This window comes from Ursus arctos, unplaced genomic scaffold, assembly GCF_023065955.2.
Source record: "Ursus arctos isolate Adak ecotype North America unplaced genomic scaffold, UrsArc2.0 scaffold_12, whole genome shotgun sequence".
In the NCBI taxonomy this organism is placed as follows: Eukaryota; Metazoa; Chordata; class Mammalia; order Carnivora; family Ursidae; genus Ursus; species Ursus arctos.
The window spans coordinates 55992615-56020228 of NW_026622786.1; the positions used below are offsets into that span (position 1 = coordinate 55992615).

A 27614-nucleotide genomic window follows, 5' to 3' on the forward strand; every position below is an offset into this window, starting at 1 on the left:
TTCAGCAGACCCCAAAGAGCCCAGAAACAAGGGCTAGACTTTATGATGATAAAAGCATTTCTATGCCACTAGGAGAACATTTCGTTTTGCCTACATTCCTAGAATCACATGATTCAAAAGTAAGTATCAGGGGCGACTGGGTGGCTCAGTCAGTTAAGCGTCTGCCTTCGGCTCAGGTCGTGATTTCAGGATCCTTGGGTCCAGCCCTGCACCCCGCTCATCACAGAGTCTGCTTCTCCCTCTGCCTTTCCCCCCTGCTTGTGCTAGCTCATAAGTGTTCTCTCTCTCTCTCTCTCAAATAAATAAAATCTTTAAAAAAAAAAAAAAACACTAAGTATCAAATTACCTGTATCAAACTTCTGGGCCTTTCTCTCCTGATATTCTCCTTTTCCTCAAAATCTTCAAACCCTGTTCTAATGGACATGCAACCACATGAATTGGATGTGCCAGGACCCCCTCCAAACTTCTCCCCATAATGCTGAAGGAATGCTTGAGTCTGGCCATGACAGGATGACAGATATCTTCTCATACAAGGCATCTGATTCAATCCATGGCGTGGAATCTGCAAGTATGGGCCCAAAGGCACCAACCTGATTAGGGGCTGAGTAGCTGTACGTATCCTACAGACCTATCTCATCATTACCCAAGCCCGCTGACTCTAATAGGTCAGAGTTTTGTCAGATACTAAAATGTTCCAATTTATCGGGTGGTGGTGCTTACCATGGCTGATTTCACACAACCCTGCCAGGCAGGCATCATCACCCACATTCTACGAATGAGGAAACTGACTTGACAAGAAACACAGCTAGTAAGGTGAAAGGTGGGGATCTGAGTCCTTATCTTTCAGTCTTCGATAACTGCACAGGGTATCCCTAGTCTTCCACGGTGCCTCAGAGGGGCCCCATCCCCGTTACTGGAAAATGCACTATGAATGCAGGAGACACTGATAGTGGAGGGGACGATGTGTTTAAATGGGATAGGAAGGGCATTACCACAAGGCTGTTAAAGAACAGCGCATTGTCCTGCACAGATAGGGAGAAGATGAACAGAAAAGGGGTGCATGGAGGCATGTATAGGGCATAAGAATTATGTGACTACCAATCTGTAGGCCGATATCCCCAGTGACCAGATTGAAATAGAATTTGGGGATGGTGATTTCTCTAACTTGTTCGAAGATATTACATTAATACACAATAAGCAGGATGCACCTATGAGCCTCTGTTTCTCAGAAGCTGTTTTTCCAAGCTGAGCTTCCAAGATCCGCAGACCAAGCCTTGTTTGTTTCCTATGTCACTGGACACTCAGGGTTTTCTCCTTTGTTGAAAAGTGTTGAACCGCCTCTTATCAAGAGAAGTAGGTCCCCACAAAATTGCCCCCAGACCCTCAATCTTTTTGTTGTAATACCAGAATCCAAGTACAATGCCACTCACTTCCGCATGTGTTATCAAAATGAATAAATACTAGATAAACCAAAGTTCACCCTCAGAGCCATGTCCATGAGGAACTCCAGACATTTTGGATTTAGTGTCCCCAGGATTAAATCCAATGAACACACTGTCAACAGAGGCTTATTTTTCCTCTTTGGCTCTTTCCCTCCTGCACCCAATACCATCATGTCCCCTAAACTGAAAGTAAGGAAACGAAGAGGTCTAGAATCATCCTTCATTATAGTCATTGAAATGACTGTACAATCCCAAAGCCTATGTCTACAAAATATCTCTTCTCGTGCTCTCCTCCATTCAACTTCTGTAATTGCTGTTCAAGTTCTTGATCTTAACACTTCTTCCCTGGTTTACTCCAATCTTTTCCTCAGATTTCTTGCCTCCAGTCTCACTTTTGAAGAACTCCTTGGAGACCTGCTCTCCTTAGGATTACTGCCACAGTTCCCAACCTTCCCTACACTTTGATCCCTCAGTAAAGCTCCAGGGAGGTGCTTCTCACACCCTCTGTCAAGGTTAGGTCATCCATCCATCACCTCAGAACTCTGCCTCTGGCCATCACTCTTTTTGACATCGTTCCAGGTACTAATAAAAGTCAAATTTGTGTGTTTGAGCTATTTCTATTCCCTTGTCATCTCTGAAATATCGGGAACTATCCTTCTAATTCTGCAAGTCATCATTCCTATCATCTAAAAAAGTTTGGAAATCTCCTATCGTCTGATCACATGTTCCCATACTATTCAGAGAAGAGCCACGAGTTCTTTTCTCTTTCCATCCAATTATACTTTCTATCTCCTCCCCCCACCACACCTGGCCATGCGACTACCATGGTTACCACCTCCGATCTTCTGCCAGACTCTTACTCTTGGTGAGTTACTTTGATTTAAACTTCTTCTTTTTTTTCTTTTTTTAACCTATTTGATGTATGAGGTGCACAGCCTTTACAGCTCACCAAGTGCATTTCTCTTGGACTGTCAGTTACAGCAGGGCTAGACAAAAGTAAAAGGAACTTGTTGCTAATAGCAATTCATGCAAGTAGATGCTGTTTGATAATCATGAGGACAGCATTCAAAGCCACTCAAATAATCCACACAATTTCATAGTCATATCTTGATTTCAGTCTGGGGCAGGGAGTCCCACCACTTCATCCACCCAAACACCCAGTCCTTTCCACATCTGGTGTAGCTGATGGTACCCAAGAGTGATATTCACTGCGATCTGGTCTTGGCTCTGCAAACTCATGCTACAGCACCCTCACTGGGGATCTGGGCCTCTCGCTGGAGCCTACGCAGTTAGGGACCAGACTTAAATGAGGATTCAAGTCAACAGAGCTTGGTAAGTGACCGGCGCCTGTGTCAGCCATACTTACTTGGCGAGGTGGGGGAGGCCGCACCTCCTTCTGTTGATGTGGTTGGAGGCTTTGTGTCTGGTACCGGCAGAGGCACAGGCCTGGCCATCGGTGGTGGCGGCGGCGGCGGCAACATTGGGGTGGGAAGGAATGGGTTGTGCACTTTGCCTTGGCTACTCCCGTTGGGCTGTGAGGGTGGGAGCACAACAAAACAGAAGGAAAAGAAGAAACAGATAGCAACCATTAGCTGCTTCTAAACACAGAAGACGCATTAGTTATCCCTTACGTAAAATTACGAAGTATTCTAGCTGCTTGAATTCTTTCTTCAGAGCATAGAGATAAAAAAACTGTTGGGTTGTTCTGAAGGCATTTCACAAAAGCGTCCCATTAGGCACACATGCTCAATGTATCCTAAACTTATCTCTTGAATTACTTTGACCTTCTCTACATCCTGCTTCCCTAAAACGACCTGCCAAATTTGCTTGGCATGTTTCACTTCCGAATTAACTGCTACCTTCATCATCGTTCTCATGATTATTATTTATTTGATATATAGGTTGTGGAATGATTCCATAGTGTTACTTATACAGATATAATGAAGTTTCCCAAATACGCATTTGAAATTAAAAATAATATTTTATTTTCACCCCTCAAAGTTGATATTATATAACATTTAATAAATATGTTAAGTGAACATAAAAAATTTCTTTCACATATTGTATAACATCAGGCACAGAAACTTTAGAATTGAGCTGTCAAAATTCTGCTAGGGAAAAATATCACTTCTAATTTTGATTTAAATTATATAAGCATATGCCATAACAGTCATATTTATTTGGCTGCCTGATGTTAGAACAACCAAATAACAGCTCTTTGACAAAAGAAAGTTCCCCTCTGAAGAAAGCAATAAAACCCATTTTATTTTCAAGTTTTTCAAAACAGTCCCATGAAGAGACCTGCCTTAAACCCTATAAAATTTGGATCAAAATGCAAAACCGGGAGTTTGACAGTTATATGGGATAATGTCAGGACTATTTTTAAAAAAGTTAGAGATTTAAAAGTCAGATGCTTGATGCTGGGGATCACTTCAGATCTTTCATGGTCTCTCCCATGTGGCCTTTCTGACTCCAGACTTTAGTGACACTGTATGCGACCAATAATCACAGCTGGTATTTAGGCTTTCGTCCCGAATCAAAATTCAGGTGAAGGAGAACCAGTTGTCCCAGGCTTAAGTTTAAGCTTAATAATTCTGCAGAGGCAGCCTCAGACAGCCCCTGATCCACATTCTCCCATCTATTTAGTGTTGTTCCTCAAAGACTATCTCGTCTGACAATCAGAATGCTGTGCTTTCTTACCAGCAAACCCGCCCGCGTGTTATTTCTGAGTGGGCTAAAAGTCCATAAGTGAATGCTTTAGAATAAGCCAAGCAAATGAATACACAAGCAAAAAGAAAAAAGGCCCCATATTGATTTGTTGTCTAGACAGAAATGTATCTGCTAACACATCACCAGACATTAGTCAAAGCTGCCTGTTCTGTCTCAGATATGCAGAATCAGGTATTTCTGCAAGGGAAGAGAAATCAGGGACAGGGCCGTGTGATATAATATTCTAAATTAGGCAGTCATAGTGACAGCTGATCTGTGGCTTCGCGTGGAGCTATTAGGAGAAAAGGAAGATCACATTTGGCTTTATGCTGGTCGTTATTTACTACTCATTATTATAATTAGTGGCCTTGGGATAATGCTATCCAGCTGTAAACACTGGGTTCGACTTTGAAATAAAATTTGTGATTTTTAAAAATCACTTTTACATTTGGAATATTGTCTCAAGTTGTGATTATTTGGTTTACTAGAGAAAAAACGAAAACATTCATTTGAAGCTGTTGAATACTGTTTAGCTTTATACGAAGATAAGTGGGAAAGATAACTACTTGCAGAAATAACAAACCATAATAAACTGTACTTCTAGCATCTTGAGTTCAAGTACTGGTCAACTTGATCTAAAGTGTTAGAAGACTGTATTTTTAAAAAATATCAACTTCGTTGATCTAAAACATCTGTGCCCCCCTCATCCCCCTACCCCTCCCTACCACCCCAAATCATTATTTAAAATTATTTGGTCTTTCTATTTTGTTAACTGCGTGAGCCCGAGGGTTCGTGTGCATGAGGTGGAATTATCAGCCCACAGACTTTAGAAGGTTATATGGTTCACCCTTGAGATGATTTATATCCATAAACTTGACAGTTGCGAACTTAACACAAACACTTTTTAAACCCTGGCCAATCACTCTTAGAGCAAGTTAACTTTCCCACAATCTAGAATAAATATGACATTTGCCTGCAGTCCGTCAGCACAACATTAGAGCACCGTGTCACATGGTCAGAAGGTCTCCCCTTGTTATTTTTACATTCGGTTAATATTTCTAAAGAAATCGGAAAAAAAAAGAGGTCTCCTTACATTGAGGAACCCCACCTGTCCAGCCTGCTGACCAGCATCAGGGCAGACAAGTTGGACAAACTCTTTCAGCGTCTCCTGAGGGTGATAGCGGATGGCTGGGTGAGAGAAGTAAGGCCCGGGCTGCTGGATGATGGGCGATGTCGGGAAATGAAGAGTCGACGGTGTTGCGTGCGGGCTTGCTGTAGGAAAAGAAAACGTCAGAGCATGAAGAGAAAGGCCCGCTTTGCCACAGCGTCTGAGCCCGATTCAAACTCCTTCTTCCTTTCTTTCCTGACCCAACTCACAGCGCTGTTCACGTGGCTGCATTTAACACTGGATAGGTCTGACAGATTTTCTTCCTTAAGGCTCTAAGACAAACATGGAGGTTAGATTAGGGTAGGGTTTCAGGCTGCCTTTCCATTTTCAGTGGACATGAGTTATAAAGGCATTAATAATCCTTGGTGAAGCTGAAGATTATTCATTACCTTAAGAGCCTTTTTAATGAAGCAAGCAATAAAAAATGTATTTGGTAGATTAGACCTGATTTAACTGACATTACATATGACAAATTCTAGTTTGCACATATGGATCCTCTTTCATGCTGAGCTAACCCATAGACAATAATTCATTGTTAAAGCTCTTATACCCCTTTCAAGGAAATTTCTAGGGACTAATACAGGATGAAATTTTTTTGAAGTATGTAGTAAATGAACACTTAATGAACCTGTGCAATTTGGGTGCCTCACTTTACATGGAAGGTTTACGTAGCCTTTTTTTTTTTTTTTTGGCCATTTCAAAGCCAAACTCAGAAATGCATAAATGTTAGAGCAGGGGAACCCACAGTCTGAGTAGGCAGTGACCCCTGCTCAACTATGGGCCTTCTGCCCATAAAAATTGATAAAAGAAACTCAGACAACTATTACTCCTTTTTATTTGAGCCCTGCTAAATTTTATTTGTACAAGAAGATTACATTAGATTAAAAAACTTATGTGAGCCGCTTGATAATGTTTCTGAGAGAACTTTTGCCCTTGAATTGGAAGGGTGGTTGATAAAATCTGCTGGAGAAGAGCAGCATATGGGAAGGGTTGGGAATACTCAAAACGAGCAATGCCAAGATAGCAGCTCTCACTTCTCAATGAGGGCCGGAGAAACAGCTCTCTAATAAAACCAGGTGAGAATATTTATCTTGCCTTACTCTTTGCAGTTGAGTCTTCAAACTCAGGGAATCCCTGCAAAGACCAAACAAAGGAATGGCCCAGTTTTCAGAGAGTAAGACTTTCCTAATACCGAGAATGACTCATAAAACCATAGAGCAAACTAAGCAAGAGAGGCCACGCTTTCTACCACTACCCCATAAGCATGGCTGAGGACTGTACAAATAATACATCCCCACTGATCACTGAGCACGGGTTCTTTGTTCCCTGCTGCGATGTCTTTAGTATTGAGGCACTGACTAATAATTGAAATGGCTAGGACTCTGAGGTTCAGAACAGCATCTGTAGATTTTAAAGAGTGAAAATGTGGGTTTGGCGTGGAAGCGATAATCTAGTCCATGTCTTGCAGATGATCTGATGGGATCCCTTCGTTCACACAACCTTTAATCTATCCAATACACATCGATGGGCTTCTACTCTGGGCATGGGATACAACAGTGGGTCAACACAGACAACATTTTATCTTCAATCATACAATTGAGGGCATCTTGAACACAGCCTATTGGAACCAGAATTCTCGTCATCTTCCATCCTTTATACTTGCTCTTCTTCCAATCTTTCCCAACTTAGAAAATTGCTTTTCCATCTATTTAATTGTTCACTGTCATATCCCCAGAACAGTGTTTGGTACTCGATAAATATTCGTTGAATGTACAATGATCGATTGAATAGAAGAGTGGTACAGAAACCAAGAAGCATACAGATAGATTTAAAACTTTGGTTTTTTTCCACCTGGCACAAAGCCAGAGCGTTTAGGGATCTGTTACTGTCTCTGAGTTAAAACCCACAAACTAAGAAGTTAAATGGCTCTGGTCATCTCTTACTTTGCAAATTGTGCTTTAAAGGACCAAAGGAGTTTAGTTCATCTAATATGGTATGGTTGGGTTTGCGGGTAGCAAGAAAATTTGACCCCACACCCTGCATTTGACCAAATAGTTTCTAGTCAGGGATGGAATGTGGCATTTCCCAAACAAGGCTGGGAATGTGTACGAAGCCTAACAAAATGATACACTCAACTTCTGCACCATGTCCAACACCAAGGTGGGAACTCCACTGTCAAGAGTTCCCAGCAAGCAGACCTTAATGATGAAGTGACAGTGCTTCAGGTGCTCCATGGAAAGTGATAAATGATTGTTCGGTTATGAAAAATTGTGGTGGCCAACAGAGAAAGCTGCCCAAGGAAAAATATTCACTTGAGTAAAGATCGGGCGGATAAAAGCTAAAGAAAGTTGATAGAGGGAATAATTCAACGGATCTTGGAATCCCTCCTTTAATTGCTCAGAAACATCCTAGCCCCCTTTGTTGTTACTGTTTAATATGTAAAAGAACACCATTAGCAACTTAAATTTAGACCTTAGTTTCTTTATTATATTTTACTGAAACAATTCACCTTTTCCATGTGGCACAGAGTTTAACACAAACCTAAGAGCACATGGTACTATACGAAATTAATTCTGCAATGACTGACTTCTAAGGACCAATTAATTCATAATTAGCACCAGGAAATCATTTAGCTTGTAGTTTCAAATTAGGCCATTGCTGAGCCTGCATTTTAAAGGGTTATCCCTCACAACCCTTACTTTCTCATGCCTTGGACTTTCTGGTTCAGCCATGAGTTCATTGTGGAACTGGGTATATAAATCATTCAAGATCCTGAGCTTTAATTTCTTCAAACAGAAAATAGTTGGTGTTACAGACATTACATAGTCCTGTTAAATATTACTAAATACATGCTATTTCTCTGGACAAACTGCTAGTATTACTCTTTCACTGGACGAGACCCACGTTCTTCCGTTCTCTAAAGCTCAGGCTTTGGCAACATCTAAAGCTGGATTTTCTTCTTTCCTATTTCTTGTTTTCTCTCTTTTATCTTGAATGAGATGTTTTCAGCGTGCCCAAGTTTTTTGTCGAAGTAGTCCCAAATCATTTTAGAAAGTGTTGGCGGGGTTAAATCCATCACTCACTCAACCTGTAAAATTCATTGCACGTACGTCAGGACCTTCAGATCAGGGGCCCCATAGAAGAGAAACTACCATTTGAGAATTCTACCATCACGAATCTGGCGTGGTGCTAATGCAATGCACAAAGAATGGTCTCAGTCCAAATTTTTGACGGAGAAAAACATCTCTTATGGATGTGTGTGTGTGTGTGAGTAGTTGACACAATAAAAAATTATAGCACATTATGTAAATGCATATTTAGATCCTTTAAAATGTGCATTATTTACTTGAGAGTCAATAAAGGCTTTTCTCAAGTGGTTACAGTTTATTGCAGTGCATCCATCTGTATCCTTGTTGATGTTAATACAATTTTGTGTATTAAAAGGCACTACAAAATTGGCTGCTTCGGGGGCCTAATACTCTTAGTACCCTAGGCCAGGAGCAGCACAGAGTGTCAGAAACACTCCGCTCTGGATGGATCTCACTACCAGCTTAAACTTTCACCAGAGGCCAGACTTATTTAAAACAACTGCTGGGCTTTTCACAAACACTACAAATAAGAAGGAAGGAAATTTGATCGGGTTTCTCTGGCTAGCACAGCACTGCCTACACATTCTGAGCAAAGTAGCCACAATTCAAGAAACAGGGAGCCAGAATTTCCCAAAGGGTGTAGAGCTCAGTTATTTATTATAAAATGATCATATTACTGGATACTTAAAAAGAAGAAAGCAGGTCAGGCAGGTTGGTTTACTTGTTTGTACTCCACCCCCACCCCCAACACTCACCCCGCTTCTTTAAAAAGATTCTCTCAGTTTTAGTTTGAAAGAGAAAAAGCTAAAAATTCAACAATATATATATATATATATATATATATATATATATATATATATATATATATAAAAACTTAAAAATGCTTTCTCCTTTAAAGCAAAATGAGGACTAGGGAAGGAGAAGGTCAAGGTCATTACTGTATTATTGTGTGTTTGGGGAGACTTATCTGATCCAAGTGACTCTTGGTCTGAGTCCTCCATGGGGAGGAGGCCTTATAGACATATATTCTAGCTCAAAAAAGATGGTATCGGGAGGCATAGCCAGATAGGTTTCGAAACTCATACTTCATTCTTTTATAAATCTTGGGAAAGAAAAAGAGAGAGGAAAGTAATCCCTCCTTACCATTTTTAGCAGTTTTGCCCTAACTCAACCTCCCAGAATTCTAATAACCTTCCCTCATTTTTCCTCAAACCAAAATTTATGGGTTGAAATATGTTCTTGTATTTAACCTGACATTGCCTTAATTGCTTTATTCCTTGTCCACGAACCATCACAGATTCTCAGAGACTGGACAGAGACTTGGATTCTTTTCATGTTAGCGTCGGCTTTCTGGCAATCCTAGAGTCTCCTGTATGGGAGGCTCCAAAGAAAAGCCGTCAAGAGTGCAGTGCAAATAAGAAAACCTAATCCCCCTTCAGGTGCAGTGTGCTCCTAAGACAGCGTGACACACAGCCGTCTTCCCTCACAGGAAGACTGATCATTCCCAAGCCTTGGCATTTGTAAAACTTCAGTCTTACCATTAATCAACCCTAAGTCAGTGGCAACAGGTGAGACTCCAAACTGTATCTGTTTTTAGCACCATTACCAGAAAAAGCCACTCCTCTCTTCAGCAGTAAGATGTTCTTTAGACAAAAATAACCATTTCCATAGAGCAATGGGTGCCATTAAGAACTCCCGACTACTCATATTTAGAAGTAAAGGTTTTAATAACACAGAACTCTAAAAGGAGAAGAAAGTGGAAGAAAAAAACTGTACTAAGGAAAAAAAAAAAGCCTTCCACAAAAGGCAAATGGAATTTGAATTATTTGGGTTGTTGACTACTATGTACTCGGCTTCTTCAGAAATTCAAAACCACCGTATATGACACCACGGTAGCTTACCTAAAGCTGAGAAATCTAGCTTAATGGTCCATAGCGATAATTTATAAATCATACGTGAGTCAGACCTGCCACTTATCGAAGCCCAGGAGTTTGGAATTATGGAAATTTATTTTAACAGAGACACAAGGAAAGGGGAATTGGCAATGGTTTTTAAACCTTGAGGAGGGGGAGCCTTTTCTAAATAACCAACCTTTGACTTGAGGCAAGCCAAGGTTTTCAAAACATACAGCACCTGTCTTCAACATCACCGAGATGCACGTGAAAGACCCGGATGTCATATGAGAGAAACATATCTGACATTGCATGGTACCTGGTAAGGCACTTAGTAGTTTTATATCACTGCTACCGAAGTAACTTTTAGCTACACTACATTTCCAAGACGGTTGGTATATTCTATTCCATTTGAATTAAGGGGATCCTCAGGTTGGAGATCAAAGTCCAATGTCTTCTGGAAAAACAGACAAAAAGGGGAGAGGGGGGAGGCAAGGTCTTTTAAAATTTTTATTTAGATCAATTTTAGCTACTGAAAGGCTCTTTTGGCGCTGAGGCCCTGGCTTAGAATCTAGACCCAGGTTGGCAAACATTTTCTATAAGGGCCAGAGAGCAAGGAGTTTAGGCTTTGCAGGTTGCACGGTCTCTGCAGCAATTATTCGACTCTGCTGCTATGGGGCGGAAGCAGCCACAGATATTACACAAACTAATGAGTGTGGCCATGTTCCGATAACATTTTATTTTCAAAAACAGGCAGAGGACTGGATTTGACTTGTGGGCCATAGATCACTGGCCCCTGGTGGAGACCCACATAATTCCTGTTCACCCTCCAGACACCTGCCATGAGTTGAGCACCTGATAATCCTTGCTCCTTCCACCTCTTCCCTACTAAACCCCATCCTTGTCCTGGTCCGTCTTTCTCCTGAAACCTCACCTTTTGGAAGCTTTCAGAGCAATCTGCTTGCTTTCTATATTTCCACTAACTATCCATTGTTGCTCTGTTTTCTCTTTGTACCTTTGGACTACCTTCACCCACTCCTCCTCCCACCCGCCATTACTGCTCTTTGATTGTCCCTCTTCACCATTATTTAACCTGCTTTGGTCTGTGCTGGTTTCCCACACCTGTGTGTGTATAATTTCAAGTTAAACATATGAATCCAAAAAAGTAGAAGTATAATATGAGGACTGTGGGCTTTAGAGTCTGATAGGTATAGATTTAAATTCTAGGTCTTTCACTTACCAGCTCTGCTGTAAGTTTCTGAGCTTCTCTATGACTCAGTTTTGCCATCTGTACAGTGGAGCTAATAATACTTCATAGATTTGTTGTTGGGATCCAATGAAACTATATAAGACACAGGGTGTAGTTCCTGACTATGTGGGTAAGTGATCCATAAATAACTTTTTTTTTATTGGTAATACTATCAAAAGTAAGGATGAGGATGCGAGATGAATAAGTTGAAATTAGTTCCTATTTGCTAACACCTGTTTGGATTATAGAATACACAAGGGGAAAGGAATATTAAGTAAGAGTATGAGGGACCTGCTACTTATCTGTCACTTGGACAAATAAATACATAAATATTGATGAAAGAGTAGGTACTATCAGTATGGACATGACAAGAGGGTCTTGGAAAAAAATCCCTTAACAACAAAATGCAAAACAAAGCAACAGGAACAACAACTATGATCTAATGGTCATAGATACAATGACCTATAAAGATTGTTTTTGACGAAATATACTTTGAACCTGTACCTTTGCTTAAATCTCTAACTCTGACAATCTAGAAACTTAGAACTAGGGGGCTGTCTCCCTCTAGACTCTTTTTTTCACTTAGATCTACGGTCCTTGAGCGTCCATACTGACCTCCCCCTTTACCATAGACCCCTGCTACCCAGGCATGCTTCCAACCTAACCAGAATCTGTGCATGTCTTCTCCTGGCCCTCCTCCCCCAAACCCAGATATGATATGATTTCTATCATTCCCTTGAAAGGCCCACCATGTCAGTTTTTGGGAGTTGCTTATCGGAGCTCTAATACATGTTAGTGCTAAAAGAAAAAAAAAAGTTTTTTAAGAAGATCTAGAGTACTTTCAAGGAAAATTCTCTATTATTATTATTTTAATTTCTAACTAGATTAAGGGACTTTTAGTTATGTTTCTGCCACTACTTGGCTTATAAATACAGGTGACTTCTTTCTCTTCTAGTTCTCTCCTCTGCAAAATGTAGTTTGTACTCAATCGTTGGTGCTCCCCTAGCTTTGCATTCCAGCGGAACTCTGTCTCTGGGATTACAGGTACAAATACTCAGTACAACTGATCCATAGTAATAACACTGAAATCTAAAATATCTGAAACAAGGGAGCATGTGCCCTTTAAAAGAAATTATTTTTTAAATGTTTCAGAGATATTAAGTTATAGAGTATTTCTGGACACAGTCTCTAAGACATCCTGGCTTTGGGAAGGCTGTAATTTTTAGAGTTTTAAAATCCCTGAGTGTGCTTGTTCAAGCTCTGTAAGATAGAGCTTTCTGCCTTCAGATCCTGACAGGACCGCCTCTCTGAATATGCCACATCTGCACACTACTTGCTTCGGCCGCCATGATGGTTAATGTGAAATATGTTCAAATGCCACACAGTAGCAATGATTATTGAAAATATGAAGAGGGACTGTTTCGTAAGCAAAGTGGACAAGAATCCCATTCCATGAAGGGAACCTGAGCTTCTATGTTATCTGCAAGCAATGCTGAGAAATAAGAGACGAAGAGTAAGAAACATGGCAAAACACTTGAGAAAAAAACAACCCTACAGACTGGGTGATCACAGAGGTCAACAGAAATAGACAGGGAGTCCTCTAACAACCTGTTGGAAGTGTGCTGGAATTACAGACTGCAGTCCTGCAATAGAAAATTTCCAAAGTCAAGTCCGTGGAGATGCTCCAGCCTCTCGGAGGATTACTGGTAGTTTGTGAGTGTTTGCCAACATGAAAAAAAAAAAAACAAGCAAATAAACCAAACCCATGATAAACATAAAAGTGCGGGCTGATTGGCAGCATTTCCCCCACCAAATCGTCAGAATTATGGTGTGGTTTAAGCCCCTATTTCTGAGAGACAGGATTATAAAGCAGAGGTCACTTTCAAAGCATCCTCCCGAATTCCAAGTTTCTCCCTGAATACACCCCATGGGACCGAAGGATTTATTCCCTACTGTGGTAGATTTCACACAAGGGGAGGAAGTACGAGAAGAGTCAGTCCAGTGTCTGAAGTCAGGGATTCAAGCTTTTATCCCAGGTTGGATATCAAATAGCTCTGTGTGTCAGCCTCCTGGCTTCCTCTACTGCAAAATGGAAATCATACATCATGTTTGGGTTTTAGAGCTCAACTCCTCTGTGTTTGAAATCATCACTCCCTATCCTAATCCATGCAAAGTCACTTAACATTTCTGAGCCCACATTTCTTTATCTATAAATTGGATAAAATAGCACAGAAAAAAAAAAGATTTTCTCAGGATTAGAATTAATTCTAGTTACATAGCAGGGCTCGCTCATTTAAAAAGTACGTGTTGAGAATCAACTATGTGCTAGACAGTATATTAGACTGTGGGTTATTTACCATTCTTAGCTTTTTTTTTTTTTTCAGAATAAATTAAGATATGTGAGAAATAATCAGGATCATATAATATAATGTGGCAACGTGAGATAACTGGGAACCAAACGTTGAACTGTTTTCATGGCCCTGGAAGCCCATGGCATGAGCTAATAGTCACTTTCTAGTGCCTGAATTTACCTGTGCTCTGCAAGTCCTAACCGCAGGAATAAGTCACTTTGGCTAGGGAGAAAGCTGAGCCCATTGCCCCAAGCTCAGGACAGCTTTGTTCTTATCTCCTGCAGTGGACAGCTAGTAGAGCTGTCCAGCAGTTCTTCACCATTCCCTCTGGAAACAGAGCTCTCATGGTTTTGGGGGGTACCTATCCTTCCCTCAGCCCCAGCCTATGTAGTTAGAGTGGCCTCAACCCTACCCCCTGACTCAGGGGGGTAGGTATGCAACCCAGGCCACACCAGGGAGAAAACCCTTTATCTTTTAAAACATAAGGATTATTCCAAAAGTGACCCAAGCAAAGGACCCAAACCAGGACATCAAAGAGCCATAAGCATCCAGGAGTAGAACCTTTCCCAGATCTACTGTGAAAAAGCTACTCTCTTTCTCCCTTGGGACTGTTACATTGGTGGGAATTAAGCCTGGAGCTGCCCACATCATTAATGCCACAGTCTGAGGAGATTCAGCCTGAGAATGAAGTTCACAGAGAAGACAGCAGAGCTGAGGGAGAGAACAAGACATGCAGATTTCTGAAGGTATCACCTGAGCATCTGGATCCAGCCCTACCTGAAGCCATCAACCCCTAGATGCTTTAGTTACAAGCACCAATCCATGATTTTCTTTTGGAGGAGCAGAGGGATGGTGAAGGAATTTGGTTGGGTTTCTTTCACTCGTAAGAATATTTCACTTGAAAGTCTATATGAACATATCTTCAAAGCATTCATTACTGGCTATGCAACAATTCCACAACTTTTATTACAGTGCTCAGGAACTGAGGGATTTGGAAAGATCTGGAGATATCCTTCAGGGATGCCAAGGTTTTCTAAATTCATATCGCAGGCCAGTGCAAGGGACCCACACAAACTGACACGCATAAATCCAGCCCCCCACAAATACTTTAAATACCTGTGCCGGATTATCCCTTTCTTGAGTTCACCTCTCATTAATCTCAGCATAATGATAATAAATCGTTTCCTATCCACCTGTTTGGCTAGACTGCGGGGGCAGGACTCGTCTGATTTGTTCATTAGGGCCTCGCACCGTGCTTGGCAGATGGTAAATACTCAATAATTCCCTGCTGAATTGATTCTTATTAACAACAGACTCTTGATAACCAAAGAGGTGCTCATCTTAACTTTAGCAAGAGCCATGCCTGAATGAAGACATAGCCAAGAGAAGTCTCTACCATGGCTAAAGGGCTGCCTTTCGTGGGAGGAGCTATTTACTTGCCCCACTGGGCAGATTCCCCTGTTCTCCCAACCAGACAAGAGCAGTGGGATGGGGTAACCAGGCTGCCTCACTTCCCTGAGACCACATGTCCTCCTTTGGGGATCTGCGGCTCCTCCCTCAGAGGAGAAACAGGAACTCCTTCCGGACCCACAGGAGCAGGTAGGAAGAGTAAGCTGGGGACGGGGATGGCAGAATGAAGGAAATGAGAACCCTCTCCAGAGAATCACAGTCAAAGAAAGCAAATGCAGGTACAAGGATTAAAGGAGTCGTCGCAGAGGTAGGGAACGTTCAGTCACCATACTTACAACAGTTCCCAGCTCTTTCCATAAGTCATTTCACTTCCTCTGCCTCCCCACGCTTTAACGTTTTGTACAGGTGGAAAACAAAGGCAGGTAGAAGATAAGTGAGTCGCACGAGCGTATGCGGATCCCAAGTGGCCAGCCAGGACCCAAATTCTATGCTGGCTGACCCCACAGCCCTCACACTTTTCATTGTGCTCCACAGCTCCCCTCTGAATTCTTTCTCGGAGGTCAAACAGTTTATTTCCCTTCAGAAGTTTTTGTTCACAGGTCCCTTATTATTGTATTGGAACCTGGCAACTCTGATGTTGCTCACGTGTGTTTTGCACACCAGAAAAAGGAAGTGTTGGGGGGGCACGGGAAAGCAACCACCATTTCGTATGAAGAAATGGCACAGGACAGCTGTAAATTTACTCTGGAGATATACATTTTAAACAACATTCTCTATATGTGATTAAGCACACTAATTTCAACTATACAACGGAGGCGGCATGAAGTGGGTGATTCTCTGTGATACTGCGACCACATTAATAGGGCCGTCCACTCCCATTTCAAATATCAGTGCTCACCCCTCCCCTTGCCTACACGGATGATAAGCTGATACTACATAAACATTGTTAAAGCCACAGTTCCATGCTACAGTAATTCACTTAACTTTAACATGATTTATGGTTCTGTCAATAGGGGAGGTTGAAAACCCTGCACTGAAGCTTCAATGTGAGCCTCATATTTAAAAGAGCAATTGTGTGCGTGTGTGTGTGTGTGTGTGTGTGTGACAGAAGAAAACATTCCACGTAAAGAGAGATACAAGTCCAATATTGACTTTTTATTCCACTCCAAAAAGAGGAAAATAAAGAATGAGTCCAAACATGGAATCCCCATGATATTAAGCTAGACCAAGAAGAAAGAACTGCTAGGGATTTATCTGATTATGTGATTTATAGTACAAGCCACACCGGGAAGTCTTATCAATGAGAGGATTTTAAAGACACCTTGCTCAGAACCCTGCCGTCACCATGTGTGCCTATGTGGGTCTACGGTGGGGGAGCGGGGCAAGGAAGAGAGGAAGAGAGGGAGGGAGAGACAGAGAGGCAGAGAGAAAGGGGCAAGGAATTTCAAGGGAGAGCAGTTTCTTTTGTCGAGATGAGTTTAAATCTAGGCCCACGTGGTTAATCACCCTATTTTTCTCTCTGGCACTCACCCCGGGGGCATTTTGCCTTTTTAAGAGATTAAGGAGCCAATTGGTCTTACTGCTCTAACCTGTCCTCCTTGGGACCACATATTAGCACGATTCCCCTACAGAAGAGCTCTCTTTAGAAGTTTGCTGCGGGGATGACAAATTAACCCAGCAGGGGGTCCCACACATCTATCTCAGTACAAATTATTAGTGTAATAGAGCTTTTAGTTATGCATTTATCTAGTAATTATTGAACGGTTACACAAAACCAAGCTGAGCAGCCATGGCCTTTTATGAGGTTCGCTCGGTGGGTGGCCTTACAGTTAATTTAGGATAGTTTTCCACTAAGCAGTTCACTTGCAGACAAATTAGCTAAACAGCCTTCTCCTTTAAATATTTTCCATGTCATAGTGAAACTCTTTACAATACAATAAAGGTACAGTTTTAATTACACGCTTCCTGACTTTTGTTTAGTTGTAGTTTTAAAACATTTGCTGGCACTGTTTTTTCCTTTGGCTGGGCAGTAATAGCTGGTTGTAAGTATCTGGCTAATGAATTTAATAATTTCCTGAACTGGGACTTAAAGGGCCTTTGCTAAAAAGCTGCCTTTCCTCTTCGCCATCCAGATCCTTCCAGTCCCATCGACAGTGCTTCCCACGGGGCTGGACACCAGCACTTGAGCTAACCTTGACCAACGTTCACAAGCCCTACTTACTTGTCTTTCAAAACTCCTCAACGGTGGTACTTGTTAGGTCTCTGATGCCTGCATCTGGAAATCAAATCTGGCAATTCTTATTGTAGAATGACAACGTAATGTTTTCTCACATGACATACTCCAAGAATAAATAAACACCTTGTGTCTGCTGGCAGATTATTTCAGCACCTTGTTAGCAACAGGTACTTAATTGCTTCTCATTTCCCTGAGATGATTCAATTGCACTAAACCAGGAGAGACAAATTAGATTCAGCTCCTTTGAAAGGAGCGCCGGCAGGTTCTACAACGAAGTTAAAAGCTTTCCTAAGAGGCAAAGAAGTTTGCAGAGACGATATGAGAAAGCTGAACACACCTATCACTTAGATAGAGGGGGCCCGAGCCAAGGGAGAGGTGCCACGGTTATGGTGGCGATAAAGGGAATATTTCTTCTTGCGGGCCCTCAATTTTGACAAAAAGTCTGTAATACTACAGCGAATATTCTACACAAGGGGGATCAAATCATCTTGAGCTCAGTATTTCTCTTAATGCCTAGCAAGGGAGAAGCTCTTCATTAAGGCAAAGTGAATATGTATTGAGCATTTATTCACCATGCAACACATCTCCCTAAATCCTACCAAATACATGCACTTGAATATTATGTTATATTACACAGAGGGGATGGAAATAACTCCCTGTTATTCCCACACTTGCTGTGTGTCTTCAATAAAATCCATGCAGTCATTCATTTATTCAACAAATATTTGTTGAGTGCTTGCCTTAGGCCAGGCAAGAAGCTGACGAACATCGGTAGGAAGAAGAAAGCCACAGTTACTGCTCTAAGGGGCCCTGTCGTCCAGTGATAGCTGCTGCCTTCCTATTTTACCTCTCTTTCCTTCCTCCTCTATTATTGTCTATGAATCCCCACTCCTCCAACCTTTCCTGGTGACCTCCACTTCCTGGAAAGTGATCTTAATTCTCATAATTCTCGGCACTATGTTTTTCTTGGCCAAACAGGGAGATATTGTTAACTGCAGACCCTTAGATGTTTCATCCCTAAGAGCAGGATCCCTGCTTGAATCACGAGGATCATGGACTTAGAGAGGTTTATAGAGCATATAAACTTCTGACTACCTCTCCAAACAGAAATTGGCATGACTCTTTGAAAGCTGCACAATAAATCTTTGGTTTATATGTTTATTGTTTCAGCATATCTTATGTATATTTTCGGTACCGGGGCAATTGTACTTCTAAACTGCCTTCGTGTGTATGTGTTTTCTGACTCCTAAAGAAGTGGGTGGCTTAGCTTCACGCTGGCATCATGTACGTCTTTAATTCCTCAGTACTTAGTTATCTAAAAGCACGACCTGTCGCTGTTGCTTTCTTTTGCATGCTGACAACCAGAAGGCACTCTGCAGGAGAGGAGGGGTTAAGTCTCATGCTTGGACTCTTCACAATGCCAAAATGCCACGGCAGTTCTCCGGCAGGATGCCCTCGTCCCCAACAACACCCTGAGCTTCCCCTATCACAGCAATACAACTGCTGGCTTTCTTGTCCCGTCATCCACCAGGAGGTGAGCTCTCTGAGGCCAGAGTCCCGGCTTCTCTTGTTCACTCTATTCGGCAACTAGTAGAGCGCCTTGTACACACCCTAGCGCTTGATAAACACTGGTGGAAAAAACAAACGGATCCCCAGACAGTCAGGGGAGTGTGCAAGTCAATTTTAACATCAAAAAAGTCACACAGACTTCAAAAATTGTGTTTTGAAGTGACTTGCGTCTAACAGAAACCCTGTATTACCAGTAGCAAGGATTCACGGGCTAATAAAAAAAGGTCAAGTGATTTGTTTATGGCTGTTATTAAAAAACTCAGTGTGATAACATGGGTTATGTCATGCTTATCAAAAGATCTAAATGGTTATGTTATGTCTTAGACTAATAAAAAATGTGAAAACAAATTAATTGTTTAAGTAAATACAGCTTATTTCTTCCAGTGGGGAGAGAAAGGTAGAACCTACTGATATAGTGGAAGAGGCACTGAACTGGAGATTTGACTTCTGTTCTTGGCTGAGCTCTCATCTGCAGGAGTAATGCGGAATACAGGAATACCCTCCTACTTAACCCGCTTATAAAGCCCAAATTTTATACAGAGTGGCAATGTGTTCCATTAAAAAAATAATCTAGACTTCCTAGCTTCTCTTGCAGCTAGAGGTGATCATGTGACATAGTTCGGACCATGCTGCACAACATTCTACAAAAGGTGGCAGAATGAGCTGGCCTTGCTTTCTGCTTGGAATGCAGATGTGAGGCAGGCGTGCAGTAGCCACATTGTGACCAGGAGGTCACAGCATGAGGATGAACACAAACCACTAAAGCAAGGCTAAGAGATAAAATCTCAATCCTTGGACTATAACAGCCCTGAATCACATACTCGTTTTTATATGAGAAAAATATGACCTGTTTAGTCTGATCTTCTGTTACTTTCAGTCAAACACATTCTTAGCTGATACAGGAAATGGATTAGACCAGATTTCCAGAGCACCATTCTCAAATTTTGTGGTTCTAGTCGAAGCTCAGTAAGTGCTTACTTGCTAATTATTTTCAACCTCCACCTTTCAATGTGTCTAGTGTAGGCAACTCCCCATTCCTAAGTCCCCAAAGCGCAGAGTTGCTTTACTTAGTGTAAAGCATTAAATTAAATGAAATGCTTAAATTAAGTACATTATCTTGTTTTTGAAAATAGCAAAGATTTTAGGCAGACACCTAAGTTTCAAGATGAACTTCCAAGAGACTCCAAAATATCACTGATTGCTCCAAATAATTCCAATAAAAGGAGTTAGACCCTTTAAATCACCAGACAAACTTATAACTCTTAAAAAAGCAAAGGGAAGAACAAAGATTTTTTTCAATTATCATGAATAAAACAAATTGTCATGATTAAATACTTTCTTATGGTTGAAATTTTAAGTGCTGATAAAAGAAAGTCTTTGAAAGCCCAATCTTTCAGCTTAACGTGCATAGTGATTGTAATAATGTATAATGACATACAAATGCTTTTATGGAAACTTAATGTCTTCTCCACACTCCAGGATATTCCAAAATGCTTTCACCCCTTTACCTAACTTTAACTACACAGGTGGCCAAGGATTATCCCCATGATACAGATGGCCAAACGGAGGCCACAGGGGTAAGTGACTTATCAAAGCCATGAAGAAAGCCAATATCAGAGAGAGGATTTGTTTTAAGAAACCGCGTGTCTCTACCATCACGATGTACATAGAGAAGTGATTAGAATAGCAGAAACTAAGAAAAACCATGACTTCTATATGAAAGTTTTACTCATACAATCTTATATGTTTTTTTTTAGATGGAAGGCCATCGTTCTTCCCCATCTTGGATATTCCTTATAAAGAAGTCCTACCTAAACTATTACACATTTATCACTCTAGATTTTTCTGAAGCAATATGATCTTGTCAAGTGTCAGGGAGGGGATGAATACCTTTCGTGTACATTGATGTGTAATTTGAGTACTTTTTATTTACTCAACCAATATTTGAGCATAAAATCCATTGCTCGAGACACAGTAAGGTAACGAAAAGTGCAAGTTATAGATCCTCCCTTTCAAAGGTTTCATTCTGGGAGAGCGACTAGACTTGTACATTAACTAGCAAAACAAGGTGCTGATGAAAGGTTATGGGACTTTAAGGAGTGTGACGTGCTGGCAGCCTGCGTGGAGCTAAGGGGTCTTCATGCAGAAAATCATATTTGAGCTGGTCTTGGAATGGACAAAATGCTGACAGTTGAAAGCAGTAGGGACAGCATGAAATTTTCAAAGCCTGGGTAAAAATGGGTGAGTTACTTGTTTGCATGACTTGAGTACATACTCTGTTTCCAGGCACTGTGCAAACTGCAAATACATGATTTCATTTGCTCCTTAGACAACACGATTCTCTTGAGGTACAGATTATGATCTCCAATTTATAGATGAGGAACCTATGACTCAGAGAAGTAAAGCAAGGTAGCGTGTTCACACAGCTGGTAACGGTGGTAGAGACAGGGTTCCAACACTGGTCCGTTTGACCCCTGAGCTTTTATGCTTACCCACTGTGCAGTGCTGCCTCCCTTCAAAGCCCTATTTTTTTTTTTTTTTTTTGCATTTGCTTTGCAATTCCAAAGAGAGGTTTCCTTTGTAACAGTGTCCACCAAATTTCCAAATATGGCATTTCCAAACTGGCATCTGTCTGGTCAAGGTATTCCCATTAGAAATTTTAAGAAATTTTTAAAGGAGGCAGCAGAAGCCTTGTAGTCTGGGTGCTATGCAGAGGTGAATATGCCATGTGATTCTGAGCAAGGGTGTAGTAAACAGCTTCCCCTGTCCCTGTGTCTCAGGACCCCAAAAAAGGACACACCTTTCTCTTCTTCCAGGCCCTTTAAAATTTGACTTGTCTGTCTGGATTCTCTAATGATTTACTGATTTGGGTTATGGCAACTCTTTACAATAAAAGGAACATCGATATTGAAGTCTCCTTTATGTACACATCACATTTACTCCACACTGGCTCATTCAGTCAGACTCTCTCTCCTTCAGTTTGGCCTCATCTTCCTAAAACATCAACTCTTAATCCTGTGATCTCATTCCAAGCATTAGCTTTCCATTTGGTTCAGAGAAGAATAAAGGGCAATATGGCACCTACAGCAAATATTTCTTAGACAGAGAGAGGCTCAATACCAACCTTAAAAAGTATCTTAGCCCCAAAATGTCTCGTATTAGTCCATCTCCACTCTGTGATTCTTGCCACAAAGACGCCAATGAAGAGTTTCATCTAAATTACTCCAATTCCCTTTACTGGACCACTAAGGGGGGGGGGCAGGGTGCAATAAGAATGGGTACCTGAGTAGATTTTCCAGAAAGGAGAACCGAGGATGCTGGGAACCATCTTGAATTCTGGTGAAAACAAAGAATCTTTGGTATTCCATAATTCTTAAACTAGGCATCTTTCTCTTTTCCTCATAAACATTTTTTTCACGGTATGAATAGGAGATCCAAGCTCATTGTTCTGAAGGCTAAGGAGGTCCACTCTGATTCAACCCAGCGTGGGTCATTTTAGCAAATGTGTTTAAATATCTAGCATGAAGAAGCTCCCAATCTTGGTCCTCGGGTAAATGCCAGAATTGTTCTAATAATGTGTAGAACTATGGTTTTAAGGGAAGATGCATAGAAGGCACTCAATATTTAATGAATAAATGATAATATATGCACATTGCTTTATGTTCCTCAAAGAGTCTCTACAAAAATCGTTCTATCGTGTCTCTACGTAAGAATAGGAGTTTGGGAGGAAAAGTTCATTTAACAATAGTACTGTCCCATTTTATTGGTGAGGACGTTAAAAAATCCACAAGATAAGCAGAAAGGCAAAGAGGCAGCGCACCCAGCTATCCTGATTGCTAGCATCCTGTTCTTCCCAATCCTTATTACCTTGCTACACTATGAATCTTTCTTCTGCTTGGAATGCCCTCTGTTCATGTAAGTGACATCTTAAGGTTTGACTTCAATGCTGTCTACACTTTGAAGTCTCTTTATTAGATAAAAAGTGGTAATAGCACATTCCACATCATCTTCTAAATGCTTATTTTCTTGCATCTCTCTTCTACCCTAGACTGTATGCTTTATGAGGACAGGAACCACTGAATTCTCGGCGACAGGCACTCAGTAAATTGTTTAAAGAACAAATGAACTTCCATTATCTCCTCCTCTGAGTTCCCGCAGAAATTTCCACTTGTAACATTCATTTAGCATTTAAAATGCTAACTTGACCATAGAAAGATGAGAAACGTCACATGCCTTATCTCCCTGAAACCGAAAATCTTCTGACTAAAAGGACTTCATATCTTTTATTTTCCACCACCGTTTAGATGCTTAATGAATGCTGACTCTGAGGATAATATCATAATGCTACCCCACTGAAAGGGACTCATTCTGGGACCGTATAATCCAATGTGGATGCAACGTTTTCAAGTTAGAAAAAATATATATGTTGCCTTTCTGATTATAACACACACACACACACATGCACGCACACCACACAAGTGAAATAATAAGGGATCTTGACAAAATTCTGTCAATCATCACAAGATGTTTAAGATGAAGCAAGTAAGTTTTCATAATTATGGATATAGTAATTGCTTTACAAAATAGTCCGAATACTTATTTTCTTCAGTGTGACTGCTGCACGTGCATTGGACGGCCTTCTCAACTGCCACTTTTTCCCTGAGATGTTCACAGAGTAGTCATAAAGGGATTCAGATTTGTGGGTCTAACATTGAGATTAATGCAAGAAATATCAGTTTCCCCAGGCGTATGTCAAAGTAGACAAGAGACCATAACTTTCTAGGATGTGTTATAACACCAGCTGGTAGATCACAGACCTACCTAAGCGACAATCTGATGGAAGAAAGTAAACGTGGTTACAATTATTCATACTCCTACTGTGGGAGTTTCATAAACAAACTAATAAATATTTTCATCTTGCAATAAGATCAAGTTAAGTGATTTGCTGACATTCTCTTGAGGTTTAAAGCTTGTCTTTAATGTAAAATACAAATCATATTTCTTGTGGACACATTTTAATAATAAACTTAAAAGCACACGAGACAAAAATAATGAAAACATTGCAATGAAAACCAGACAAACTATCTACCACTTCAAAAGGAGTGAGTGAAGACTGCTCGTCAACACCGTGATGCAAACAGCCTCAATGCAAAATGCCACATATTGAAATCAGGTTTCAAGGACAGGGAATCAGCAGGGATGAGAGAATGAAAAACAGCTCTTACTTGAAAACAGGTAACTAACTACAGGAAAATATACTCATCACACACACACACACACACACACACACACACACACACACACTCCTCTCGTCCAACTTGTAGGACAGAATTGATCTGGGTTCAGTTCAAATTACCTCCCACCTCTTTGCAACATCCCACTGGGAATGAGAAGTTTGGTCCCTTTTCTGGCCTGGGGTAAGAATCACGGGTCGGATGCCAAAGCTGTCCCCAAGGATGAGAAACTGAAACACTCACTGCCTTCAGGAGTGTTCTGGGAGAGGCCTCCTTGTCTCTCCTTTTGCTACGCTGCTCCCAAGGCCACGATCTAAGCACAAGCAGGGCTGCCTGTGGAGCGGCTCACCTCTGGGTCCTGTGATGACAGGTCGGTGGTGCTGTGTGAATGCGGTTCCCAGGGAGGAGGTCTGCGAAGGGGAGGGGCTGCTGAAACCAGACTTCTCCGACTTCTTCAGTGTGGTTGGAGATGGCATTCCTGGCAAGAAGGATGGAGTGATAAGCACACTTTAATTCAGGGCACGACAGCTTGTACAACCTAAAAGATAAAACTGAAAGAATTAAAAAAAGAAATTCACCTGTGAGCGCAAAATTTTTGAATCCCTTTGAATTTGTCACAGGAACCAATAGGGGACAAAATGCTCCCTTGGTAAGTCCAACTAGAATTGACTTCAACTTACTCTACTCGATCACAGTCCCTTTTGGCATGACTGATCTTGTCTAATTACAGAGGGCCCCTGCCCAGTGTCACCTGCAAGTTGTATGCACCTGTGGCCCCTGGGAGCCTTCAGAAGGGAGGCTCTCGAAGGCACATGAAGACCTCATCTGCAACCATTTCATCTTGCCAGGTACCTTACTGAAACACCGAAGCACTTTCTCCACATTTTAAATACCTTAGCTATTTTAACATTTAAAAAAAAAAAAACCCTCCACAATGACAACTCAGTTGCTCATTCAGGGAATTATTTATAATAGAAAAAAAGAAAGAAAAGATCAAAGTAAAAAAAGTCCTTAAATGCCCAGCAATTGAAACTGGTTAAATAAATATGATAGAACCCATGCAAAAAATACTGTCAGAGAAAAACGACATTCCATTTAATGACACAGAGCAAAGACATGGGAAGAGATTATAAAATAGGATGTTGTGCTAGGATGCCACTTAAAAGCACACTTCTCTGTACGGAGAAAGAACTGGAGGAAATGCACATAAACCGCAACGGTGCTGCTCTCTGTGTGCTGGATTTGGTGGTTTTCATTGCCTCTTTTTGCTTACTTGTTTTTCCTATGATAAACATACATTACTTTTATGTTAAGAAGAGACAATAAAAACTCATCTTTAAAAATAGTATTTTTACCATAGTTTCTGAGGTCTTCATAACATTTCCAGCGTAGAAAATGCTTTGGGAAGAAAATAATGGGGAAATCGTCTCTTGTAATTACTGAGTTTGTAATGTTCTCGGCAGCCACGCTGACACACACAACTGGAGGCATCTATCAGTTTGGTAGGGTGCCAATTAAAACAATGAAAACTTGGATATAAAAATAAAGGAAATGACTCCTTGTCTCCACATCACAGGACAAATTGGGGCTCTCTTAAATGTGCCGCACAAAACTGGTCTGTATTCACGTCAAAAGAATCAAAGCTCCTTTACTTACATATGTCTACAAGTGTTGTATTCTATGCCCAGAGAATTACTGGGGTGAGCTGGAATGCTAAGTAATAAAAATAATAATGACATTAGCATGTACCTGTTATTGAGTAGTTACTCACTCCCATGCACGGTGCCAAGCACTTTATAGGTACAGATCTGTCCCAAAACTCAGTTTGGCCTCTATCTAAATATGTCCTCGTTATTTATGTTCTCAGGTTTCCTTCAGCGGTTCTACAACACAAGCTTTGAGTGTGACCACAGATTCCATAAGGATACAGTGTATTTTGCTCCTTCTATTTTCAGGATATGCAACAAAGGGTCTAGAACACAACAAATGGCCTGAAAAGATATTTAAACTACGTGTAACGGTCTCAGCTTTATCTGTGGCTTTACTAACCGACATAGTAAAACTTGGGGAGTTTGACCCCAAGAAAGAAACAAATTGCAAGTTGGTAGATACCTTTGCATGGTGCCTTTGTAAGGACATTAGGAACTGGTGTGTGATTTCACACCAACTGGACAAATCTAGATCCCATTCATCCCAGATCAATATCTACGTGATTTGAATGAAAAAGCACGCAGCTCAGCGAGGTTAGCTCTGTTTCCTTGCTCTTTGAATCAGTAACCAAAGTCACACTATACCAATATCCTAACATCATTAGGATGGATTGGGGTTTTGGACCAACATTCATTGCAAGGAACCTAGCCTAAGGTATAATCACAGAATTACACTGGAGAGGGGATTTCAAATTAAAAAATTAAAGGGAAGAAATAAAGTTACCAAAATGTAAACAAACCTCTCAATTCATTCAAACCTCTCCTGCGCAAAACACATTTTTAGGCTGCCAACCCGTCCACTGATTTAAGCTCAGTCAAATGCCTGAATTATGTGTCATAAAACCGAAATAGAACAGAAAATGAAAATGTCAAAACTTTTAAGATGGCAGAATTTTTTTCAGACAATGGAATCACTGAGGAAATGCAGCATCTGAACTAACCTTATTAAAGAAAGCAAATGATTGGACTCACAGAAAAGGGACCATTTCTTTGAAAAGTTCACGGGTTCCATCCCATGCCATTCTAAATACAGCAGAGATAGTGACATGATTAAATCCACCATTTACATTTACCCTTTTAAAAAGGGGAATACAGGTAAAATTCAGGTAATCACAAGCATGAAGAATGGTGAAGTTGGTAAACAGATTCAAAAACAGCAAAATTCAAATCCTCCATGAAGGGGTTAAAGAGAAAAGAAATACTGTCTGCACTTAAGAAGAATAAGTCAAACTATGTATAATCTTCTAAATTTATCACAGTCAAGTAAGATGAACCCTAAGGCCGTCATGAATCTCAAAATTACTTTGTGTTTTCAATTTTTAAAGACTTGTATTGAGCACATCTCCTTTTATATACTTTAATATTTTCTCCATATGCATAATGTATGTTTTGGTTAATTTGCTTCGTATACTTAATTGACAGGATAAAATTTCAAAATGGTAGTAAACTACTTTATGTTAAAAGCGAGAGAACATTAATCTTGACTTTTATTTTTGAAATCAAATTTGGATTCTGCCCCTTAGATTAAATGTAAGCTTCTTGTTACAATTTCTTTT

At 40.8% G+C, this 27614-nt stretch overlaps 1 protein-coding gene across 20 annotated transcripts in view; it reads right to left on the reverse strand.

The window, feature by feature from the left end:
• NFIA (nuclear factor I A) overlaps positions 1-27614 on the reverse strand; it is a 367666-nt gene that overhangs the window by 54545 nt on the left and 285507 nt on the right. For 9 of the 20 annotated variants that reach the window (XM_048220512.2, XM_048220510.2, XM_048220515.2 and 6 more), the window contains 3 exons: positions 24699-24827; positions 5245-5423; positions 2809-2974 (listed from right to left, as the gene is read on the reverse strand). In XM_048220512.2, the coding sequence (XP_048076469.1) occupies positions 2809-2974; positions 5245-5423; positions 24699-24827 (474 nt within the window). Of the gene's footprint in view, positions 1-2808; positions 2975-5244; positions 5424-22397; positions 22452-24698; positions 24828-27614 lie in introns of all 20 variants that reach the window. The other 11 variants (XM_044383811.3, XM_026497961.4, XM_026497960.4 and 8 more) reach the window with 3 other exon arrangements.